Here is a 10,081-nt window from a genome sequence, read left to right as displayed (position 1 = left end):
AAAGTGTAAGTTGGTAAAACTCATATGGATTAATAGACATAACTGTTTAACGGAGACAGTCCAATTTATATCTGGTTTTTTTTTCAGTGTAATTATAACTAGTACCTCCTTTCACTATCAAAACATTCCAACATGGATAATAAATTATATGGTCATCCTTTAAAGGGTAATTTGTCAATATGTACTAAAATGATAAATTCTCATATCCTTTGACACATAAATTCAACTTAAGGTATTATTTCACATAGATGTCTTCTGACATGTGTAAAATGATACATACAAAGTTCTTCATTAGAGCATTATTTGTAAAGTGAAAGATTAGAAACAACATAAATGTTGTTTCTACCAACAGAGAACAGATGAAATAAATTATGATAATCCACATAAAAATACAATGGAGCCATTACAAAAGAATAAAGAAGGTCTTCATGTAGTAAACAGGGTGACCTCAAGATATATCATTAAGTTTAAAGTTTAAAATGGCAAGATTTAGGGCCGGGCACGGTGACTCATGCCTGTAATGCCAGCACTTTGGGAGGCCGAGGTGGGTGGATCATGAGTTCAGGAGATCGAGACCATCCTGGCCAACATGGCGAAACCCTGTCTCTACTAAAATACAAAAAATTAGCTGGGCATGGTGGTGTGCACCTGTAGTCCCAGTTACTAAGGATGCTGAGATGGGGGAATCACTTGAACTTGGGAGGCAGAGGTTGCAGTGAGCCGAGATCGCACCACTGTATTCCAGCCTGGCGACAGAGCGAGACTTCATCTCAAAAAAAAAAAAAAAAAAAAAAAAAAAAAAAAGGCAAGAGTTAGAATCATGTATGGTACACTACTATTTGTGTAAGAAGAGGAGGGAAGGAATATATGCACATACACTATCATAAATATTTGCTTAAAAATCTCTAGAAGAAACTGACAACATTGGTTATCTTTGGAGAAGAGAATCAAGTGCCTGATGAACAGGGGAATGTAAAATAATTTTCACTAGGTTTTACATTTTGATGTTTGAGCCATATGAGTGCTCACCTTCTCAAAAATAAATGAAAGAAAATGATATCTAAAAGGAAGAAATTATATAACTTGCAGTAAAAAAATAAAAATATAGCAAAAAAATAAAAATACAAGGAATAACTTTCAAATCAGAGAAAGAAAATTTGACCTATAATATCTAGCAGAAATATAAAATAGGCTGCATGGTGAGATAATCCCAAAAGACAATTGACAGTGGGTGGACCTCTTTAAGTCAGGTGGTATTACCTGGACTGTGGGACCATGATGAAAAGCCTCTAAGAAATCCCCAAGGCATGTACAAGTAGATCTACAATGCAGGTAGATTAAAGATCTAGATATGAAAGATCTAGATGATAGAGAGAAGAGCACCTCTTTGGAACTTTGGGATGGGGAAGGACTTCTTAAACAATACTCTATACTACAAACCACAACACTTTTTTAAAGGATGGACTTATTATTTCAAAATTACTTGTTTTATTGTTTAATCAAGGAAGGACACCAGTTGACAGTTAAGTGACAGTGATTGGGAGGCAATGTGTTCAGTGACTGAGCTAATATTTGGACCATAGAAATTATTGCAGCAAATCTATAAGACAGAAATCCTAGTAGAAAATGGGCAGAGAATATGATGATAAACTATTCACAGCATGGGAAATCTAAGAGGTATAAATACATAAAGAGATGCTCAGACTCATTAGTTATGAGAGAAATTCAAATTAAAAAAAAACAAAAACAAAAAAATACACTAGCTCTAGCTGATCAGGTTGGCAAAAATTCTGACCTTTGGAGAACACCACATATTAGATATACCCAGCAATAGGAACTCTTTTGCCTTCTGGTGGCATATAGACTGGTCCAAGTCACTCTAAAGGGCAATCTGGCAGCACTTTGTGAAATTAAGAGTATATGTTCCCTGTGATTCATAATAACCCCACTCTTATATCCCAGAAAATATCTACCCCAGGCCTATAAAGGAAGAAATATAAGAAAATGCATCACAGTATTGTTTGGGGTGGTGAAAAATTAGAAACGGCTTAGGTATCCATAACTAGAAAATAAAGAAGTCAAATGTGGCAGATACACACTGGGATATTCTGAACCAATTAGAAAAGCAAAGAACTAGATATATATTCAGCAGCATGGCTAGATCCTAAGAACACAGTTGAAAGAAAAAAGAAACTATGAAATCTACAGTACATCCATAGATTATAGTACATCTGTAGTGCCACATCACATATCCATGAAAAATAGACGAAAGATATGCACAAACATTTCTATGTATTTTACAAGTTCAAGGCCAAATGTCATATTAGAGAAGTTGCCTCTGGGGAAAGGCAATGAGAGTGAGGAATTATGATAAAAGAGAACGAATAAAACAACAAGAGACAGGTCATGTAGGTTTTGTTTCTGTGCCATGAACTCATGGATTATGATTAACTCAACCTTCTGCACATGAAGATAAACAAGAAAGAACTGATAAACGTGCAATGGTTGGGTAATCTTCAACTTCCAAATCAGTGAAGGTCAGCTCTAAGTTTGCCAAGTACACAACTTCTCATCTTGCGACATGTTGCCCACCTCTATGCAGTCTTAAAAAAAAAATCTCAGTGGTCTACTGATTTGACTGTGGGTGCTTCTTCTAGATGTGCCATTATTTTTCTCAATTTCCTTAGTATCCAGCCCTATCCTCATTATAGCAACACATTGCATTCCATCCAAATTGAACAAAAAGCTTAAAAATCATCTGCAAGCTTATTGCACAAGCAATCTCTTAATTTTATCTTAGTGCATAAGTAAATTTTTCCTTTATGTCAGAATAATTTTTTTAAAAGAAGCAATTAGATTTTCTTCTCTGAGTTAGCAGATGATTAAGTGTGATTTCCTCTCAACCTAGATTTGGGGCATTTTTATGTGAGATAGGATTAAAATTCCATTTTGTACAACCAGATTATGTGTGATAGGATTAAAATTCCATTTTGTACAACCATTATAGAGAAGAGTTTGGCAGTTCCTCAAAAAAACTAAAAGTAGAGCTACTGTATGATCCAGTGATTCCACTCCTGGGTATGTACCCATAAGAAGGGAAATCAGTATATCGAGGAGATGTCTGCTCTCTTATGTTTGTCGCAGCACTGTTCACAATAGCCAAGATTTGGAAGCAACCCAAGTATCAGTCAACATGGGTTTAAAAAAAATGATGTACTTTTATGCACAATGGAGCACTATTCAGCCATAAAAAAGAATGAGATCCTGCCATTTGTAATAACATGCACAGAACTGGAGGTCATTATGTCAAATGAAATAAGCCAGGCACAGAAAGCCAAACATCGCATGTTCTCACTCATATGTGGGGCCTAAAAATCAAAACAATTTGATTAATGGGGCTAGAGAGTAGAAGGATAATTACCAGAGGTGGGGAAGGGTAGTGGGGGCCTGGAGGGGAGGTGGAGATGGTTAATAGGTACAAAAAATATAGAAAGAATGAATAAGACCTAGTATTTGATAGTACAACAAGGTGAATATAGTGAAAATAATTGAATTATACATTTAAAAATACCTGAAAGAGTATGATTGGGTTGTTTGCAACACAAAAGATAAATGCTTGAGGGGATGGATGCCCCATTTTCAATGATGTGATTATTACACATTACATGCCTGTATCAAAATGTCACACATACCCCATAAATGTATACATCTACTAAGTTCCCATAAAAATTAAAAATCAGAAAAAAGAATTGCATTTTCAGCTGTTATGGGGAGAAGAAAGAAAAAGCTATCATTTTGTTGTCCTAAAAATTATGTTGTCCTCATTTCAAACAGGAAAGCAAAAGTATTTGAGAGCCAGTGCAGTGGCTTGGTGTTGGGCGAAACATAGATTGAATTTGGGCCATTTGTTTAAACTTCCTGGGCCTCAGTTTCTTGCCTATTAAGAAGGAGTGCATAGTTCACGGGATTGTTGAGAGGAAGAAGTGAAACCATGCATGTGGAGAGCCTGGCACAGTGTCTAAGACAGAGTGTGCATGCAAATAAGTAGATAACATTGTTTGCTTTTCTTTATTGCATGCCTGTCATATTTTTGGAGCTGTCACATTCATTGCCCTCAAGTAGCATCAAGAGATGAAATGAAGTTTGTAAGAAAACCCTGAGGCTGAGGAATACAACATGTTTTATGTCTCCTACACTGAAAAATACCGGAGTCAGATAAAGAATACATTCTCCTGAGGATGGAAATCAAGATCTTGGCCTTCAATATTTAACAACATTGAGCTTCCAACTTACTATGGGAAATATTCATCAGGCCCCTAAGGGTTCCTTTTGGACAGAAATTACACTTGTTATATCTGTATTCTTAGCAGACAGTAGAAAGTCTGGCACATCATAGAGGCTTAAGGAATCCTAAATATCCCTTAAAATTCTCATTTTAAAGACAAAAAAAAAAAAAAAAAAAAGAAAGAAAGAAAGAAAGAAAGAAAAAACTGAAGCATGGGCTTGATCAAATCAGTGGTAGAACCAAGAGTTAAACCACTTGTTTTGAATCCTAAACCTGAATTTTATTATTTTATTTTATTTTATTTTTTTTGTCAGATGCTTGGTCAAAGAACAGTGGGAGGAGAGGGATGGGTTTCCAGCAACCTTTATTATTGGCTTATTTTCTTACAGCCCATTAATTTCTCTTGGGAAAATATTAAGCAGGCACTCAAGGCTTGAGACCCCTGAGTTTTTACATCCTTTCTGAACCTCTGAACCTGCTTTCCAGCATTCTTTTATACTTTGTTTTACCTGCTGGTCACTAATGCCTCACCTCAGTCTTCTCCTCTAAAAGTGTGGTTAATGACATCTTCCTGACCATCTGAAGACCACTGGCCAAAACCCACCAGCTCACTCATATATTATTCCCCTATTTTACTTTCTTCAAAAGACTTAGCCCTGCCTAAACTTATTTATATGTTTATTTTCTGCCCACCAGAATGGCAGCATGGCTGGGGAGGCGGAGTCTGTTGTGTTCATTGCTGTATTCCCAAAGACTAGAACACCACCAAGCACACAGTATAGGTCTCAGTAATTATTTGTTGTCAAATTTATGTGGACATGCTTTTAAACAATATCTTCCATTTACTGAGTGTTTATGTGGAAGAACTACACTAAATTTTAATGCATTTATTTATTCCTATTCTTAAAACCTTCCAGCAAGGTGGCTCTACCACTCTCTTTTCTGAACTTCAGGAGCAGTTATGCGAATAGCTGGAGAACACCAGGCTGGATTTAAACCCAGATGGCTCTTACATTTGCTCTTTACCTGCTGTTCTCAGCGTTCACGTGCCCTCTAGCTGTAGTTTTCTGAAGTCAGCGCACAGCAAGGCACTGCGCTTAGAGGTTAACAGAAGGGAAAACAACAACAAAAATCTAAATGAGAATCCTGACTGTTTCAGCTAGGGGTGAGGGGGACGGATTATTCATATAATTGTTATACCAGACGGTCGCAAGCTTATTCCAGTTGCAGAGAACCCGCTTCCCAGGCTTCCGAGAGTCTCGGAAGTGCCTAAACCTATGTAACCGACGGGGCTTGGGTAGCTGGTCGCTCCCTGGTGTCTTCCCATTACCCAGGGAGGGCAGTCAAGTGGTGCCTCCCGCATCCCCCACCCTTTCCCTTAGCCCTTCCCCTCCGGCCCGTCCTGGCAGGTGACCTGGAGCATCGGGCAGGCTGCCCTGGCCTCCTGCGTCAGGACAACGCCCACGAGGGGCGTTACTGTGCGGAGATGCATCGCGCAAGAGACACCCTTTGTAACTCTGGTCTCCTCCCTAATGCGAGGTTAAAACCTTCAACCCCACGTGCTGTTTGCAAACCTGCCTGTACCTGAGGCCCTAAAAAGCCAGAGAACTCACTCCCGGGGAGCCAGCATGTCCACTGCGGTCTTGGAAAACCCAGGCTTGGTCAGGAAACTCTCTGACTTTGGACAGGTGAGCCAGGGCAGCCTGAGCTGCTCAGGTAGGGGAATTTGGGCCTCCGGAGAAAGAGGCCTGAAGACTGCTGGTGCTTCCTGGTTTCCTAAGCTCAGTAAGAAGTCTGAATTCTTCGGAAGCTGATGAGAATGTCCAGGAAGTCAACAGACAAATGTCCTCAACAATTATTTCTAAGTGGGAGAACATCTGTCCTGGGTGACTTTCACAGGAATGAGTGACCATTGCTTTAGGGGGCTGGGGATCTGGCCTCCAGAACTGCCACCAATTAGCTGTGTGTCTTTGGACAAGTTACTGTCCCTCTCTGTTGTCTGTTTACTCTTCTATACACTGAAGGGGCTGGTCCCTAATGATCTGGGGTGGGATGTGGAGTCCTTCTAGATTTCTTTTGTAATATTTATAAAGTGCTCTCAGCCAGGTATCAAAATGGCAAAATTGTGAGTAAGTATCCTCCTTTCATTCTGGGAAGAAGATGAGGCATGAAGAGAATTCAGACAGAAACTTACTCAGACCAGGGAGGCAGAAACTAAGCAGAGAGGAAAATGACCAAGAGTTAGCCCTGGGCATGGAATGTGAAAGAACCCTAAATGTGACTTGGAAATAATGCCCAAGGTATATTCCATTCTCCAGGATTTGTGGCATTTTCTTGAGGTGAAGAATTGCAGAATACATTCTCTAATGTGACCTATATATTTACCCATGGCAAGAAGTCTACTCCTGGACTCTGAGATTCAGTCATAAAGCTAGACCTGGGAAGTAATGTGAGTCTGCAGCGCCCTGTCATCTGTAGGATTAGGGAGAAGAGTTGTCAGTAGAGAACAGGGAGGCTGGAGAGAAAAGAATGGTTGATGTTAACGTTAATATAACTAGAAAGACTGCCCAACTTTGGACTGATTTTTTTTTTTTTTAATCTTAAAAAAAAAAAAAACTTCTTATGAAAATGGTGCATGGCTCTTAGGAGATAGAACTTATTGTACAGAGGAACAGCGTGAGAGTCAGAGTGATCCCAGAAGAGGTCCTGGCTCCATCTTCAACGTAGTTTTGTTGCTGCTGGCAAGAGGGTCCCCACAACGTGGGAAGCGGTTAGGGGCAGTGATCTCATCAGGAAAGCATGGGGGTTTAAAGTTCTTTATAGAGCACTTAGAAGATTGAGAATCCACAAACCGTATTAACAGCAAACAAAAGTAGTGTCTTGTTATATAGTAAATGTGAATTTGCAGACACATTTAGGGAAAAGTTATAATTCAAAAAAATAGGCTGCATATTTATCAATGGTTCCAAAATTTTCTATGGTTAAGAATCACCCGGGATGGTTTTGAAATGGCAGTTTCTAAGACAACCTGATTTAATAGGTTTAGGCAAAGCCCAGGGAACTGCATTATAAGCTGTTAGCAGTGGTATTGACTAACTGGTGACTGGACCAGAGTAAATCTTTTATTTCGCAAGAAACAGAGGACTAAATTCCCATATTATGTCCATAGCAAAGGGAACTATATAGAACAATTGATAATTAGGAGCCAGAGTTCTTGACCAGCCTCCACTACCTATGTGGCCTCAGGTGAGTTACTTTCTCCCTTTGGCTCTAAGTTTTCCCCATCTGTAATGTGAGGGAGTTTAACTAGATGAGCACTAAGGACAAATCAATTTCTGTTGGTTAATTATTATAAAGTACCATGCGGGCATCAAATGTCAAGTGGAAAGCATAGATAAAGAAGTGATTGTGCACCTGGGCTGAGGGGCACAAACATTTCCCAAGAGAAGTGAGACCCAAAAGAGCCTTTAAGGAAGGTGAGATCTTGGAAAGGGAAATTTGGTGATTACTCTAATGAGGAGCTAAAAAGGCAAGAAAGAAAGCAGCTTGGCTGGAAAGGAGGTTCCTGTAGTGGGCCTCCAGAGATAAGGTACCCCAGAAACTGCCAAACATCAGCAAGAAGCCATGGGGAGGGAGCATTTGAGGGATTCTAAGTAGAAGAAGGACATGAGGAAAAACGTCAGGCTGGATCCATGCAGGCCACTAAGAAATGGATTCAGGTGATGGCAGTGGGAACAAAGAAAGGACCTGATGCCCAGAGGCATTTCTGGAGAAGACGAGATCAGACTTGTGATTGGCTGAACACACACTGGAGTGGGGTGGGGATTGGGAGGTGACTCAACTTCAAGCCCAGGTACATTCAAGTCTGAATTGCCCTTGTCAAAGGTAGCACCTGTTGACGTATATCAGAAATATCTTACTTTTCTTGGAAGCCAACAGGAGAAAAGTGTTGCCAAGTGAACTAGAAACAAATATCTTTTGTCATTTCACAGACACTGGAAAGAAGAAGGCTCAGTGTTCTTTGGCAGGAAGAAGACTGAAGTCAGAGACTTATCTGTACCTCTCTGGCAGGGTTTAAAAGGGGGAAGGGGAATAGAGGCTGCAAGAGATTGTGGTTCATGGACAGTATGCAGAGATCAAATGACCTGGGTTCAGATCCTGACTCCACTGCTAACTGTGTATAGGCAAGTTAACCTCTCTAAGCCTTAATTTTGTCATCAATAAAAGGAAGCACTTGGTGCCTAATAAAACCTACCTCTTAGGTTGTTGCCAGAATTACATGAGATAATCCAAATCAAGTGCTTATTATAATACCCGGAAATTGTAGGCTCTAAATAAACGGTGTATTAACAGTTTTTTAGAAAGATAACATCATGATCAAAATAGGGATATTTAACGGTTTAGTCTTCCATTTCATTTGAAGCTCCCTATAATCACTCTTGTTGATAAATTTGTTTTTTTCCCTCACACCTCAGTTTCATGGGGATGTTTTGGCAAAACTCTGAATTTTCTGAGTTGAAAGAATTTTTTGCTAAGGGTCATCAGTATTCATGCAGGGCTTGTTATTCTGAGTCACTAAGTTTCCTAACACAGCCTTCTCTCACTGAGATGATGTAACATCCATTCCATTAATTTCATTAACTTGCTTACAAGAGAGTAATTGTTCTGCAAATTTGTTTCTTCCCAGTTTTAGGTACCTGCTGTTTATTGTGGGCACACATAGAATTTTATGTATTATTTTTAAACTTAGGCTAATGTTTTAGCAAACTCTGGAATGTCAGTCCTAACCCCAACCTTGGTTTTCTGTCACATGCACATAGTAAGTGCTAGATCCTGGACATTCTTTGAGATTTAGTTTAAGACTAAGTTTATTTTCTAATGGGTTATTTGTATACTTTCATGGATTTTGTGGCTCTTTTTCAACAATTGGATATCTCAGATCTCAGCATATGGGAGCAAGTTAATGCTTCCTGAGATCTTTGCCAAAGGTCAAGAGGTCATTTTTGTGTATTGATAATATTTCCATCATTTTATATATTTCTCAAAATTCTTTTAAACTGTTCTTTTCCTTTTTTCATCATCTGAATACTGTTTTGACAGAGCTTGTTCTTAGCGTGCTTTTACAGATGAGAAAACGAAGAAAACTGAGTGATTTGCCCAAAGTAGTCCACCTGGAAAATGAAAGAGAGAGGATTCCAATCCAGGTCTTAGGACTCAAAAGCCTGTGTATGTTCCATTTTTCGTGCTTTCCACACTGTATTTCTCAATGTCTTTCTGGGACATTTTATAAACCATATTATATCACCTCTAAGTATCTTTCAGTTTGTTATATATGTGTCTATTAAATTAGATTGTGAGCTCCTCACATATACATCATGGAATATTATGCAGCCATAAAAAAGGATGAGTTTGCGTCCTTTGTAGGGACATGGATGCAGCTGGAAACCATCATTCTTAGCAAACTATCACAAGAACAGAAAACCAAACACCACATGTTCTCACTCATAGGTGGGAACTGAACAATGAGATCACTTGGACTCGGGAAGGGGAACATCACACATCGGGGCCTATCATGGGGAGGGGGGAGGGGGGAGGGATTGCATTGGGAGTTATACCTCATATAAATGACGAATTGATGGGTGCTGATGAGTTGATGGGTGCAGCACACCAACATGGCACAAGTATACATATGTAACAAACCTGCACGTTATGCACATGTACCCTAGAACTTCAAGTATAACAAAAAAAATAATAATAAAGTGATAAAAGAAAGACACTAAAAAAAAAAAAAAAAAA

General features: G+C 39.1%; 1 protein-coding gene across 1 annotated transcript in view; it reads left to right on the top strand.

Annotated features, from left to right (window-relative positions):
* The first annotated feature begins 5,441 nt into the window (after positions 1-5,441).
* PAH (phenylalanine hydroxylase) overlaps positions 5,442-10,081 on the top strand; it is a 73,880-nt gene continuing 69,240 nt past the window's right edge. The window contains exon 1 of the mRNA XM_017893446.1: positions 5,442-5,973. Coding sequence (XP_017748935.1) covers positions 5,914-5,973 — 60 coding nt within the window. The 5' untranslated portion in view covers positions 5,442-5,913. The remainder of the gene's footprint in view (positions 5,974-10,081) is intronic.

The sequence above is a fragment of the Rhinopithecus bieti genome, unplaced genomic scaffold, assembly GCF_001698545.2.
Source record: "Rhinopithecus bieti isolate Rb0 unplaced genomic scaffold, ASM169854v2 scaffold_23898, whole genome shotgun sequence".
Classification (NCBI taxonomy): Eukaryota; Metazoa; Chordata; class Mammalia; order Primates; family Cercopithecidae; genus Rhinopithecus; species Rhinopithecus bieti.
Note: the sequence above shows the minus strand (reverse complement) of the source record. Positions and strands in the feature narration are given on the sequence as shown.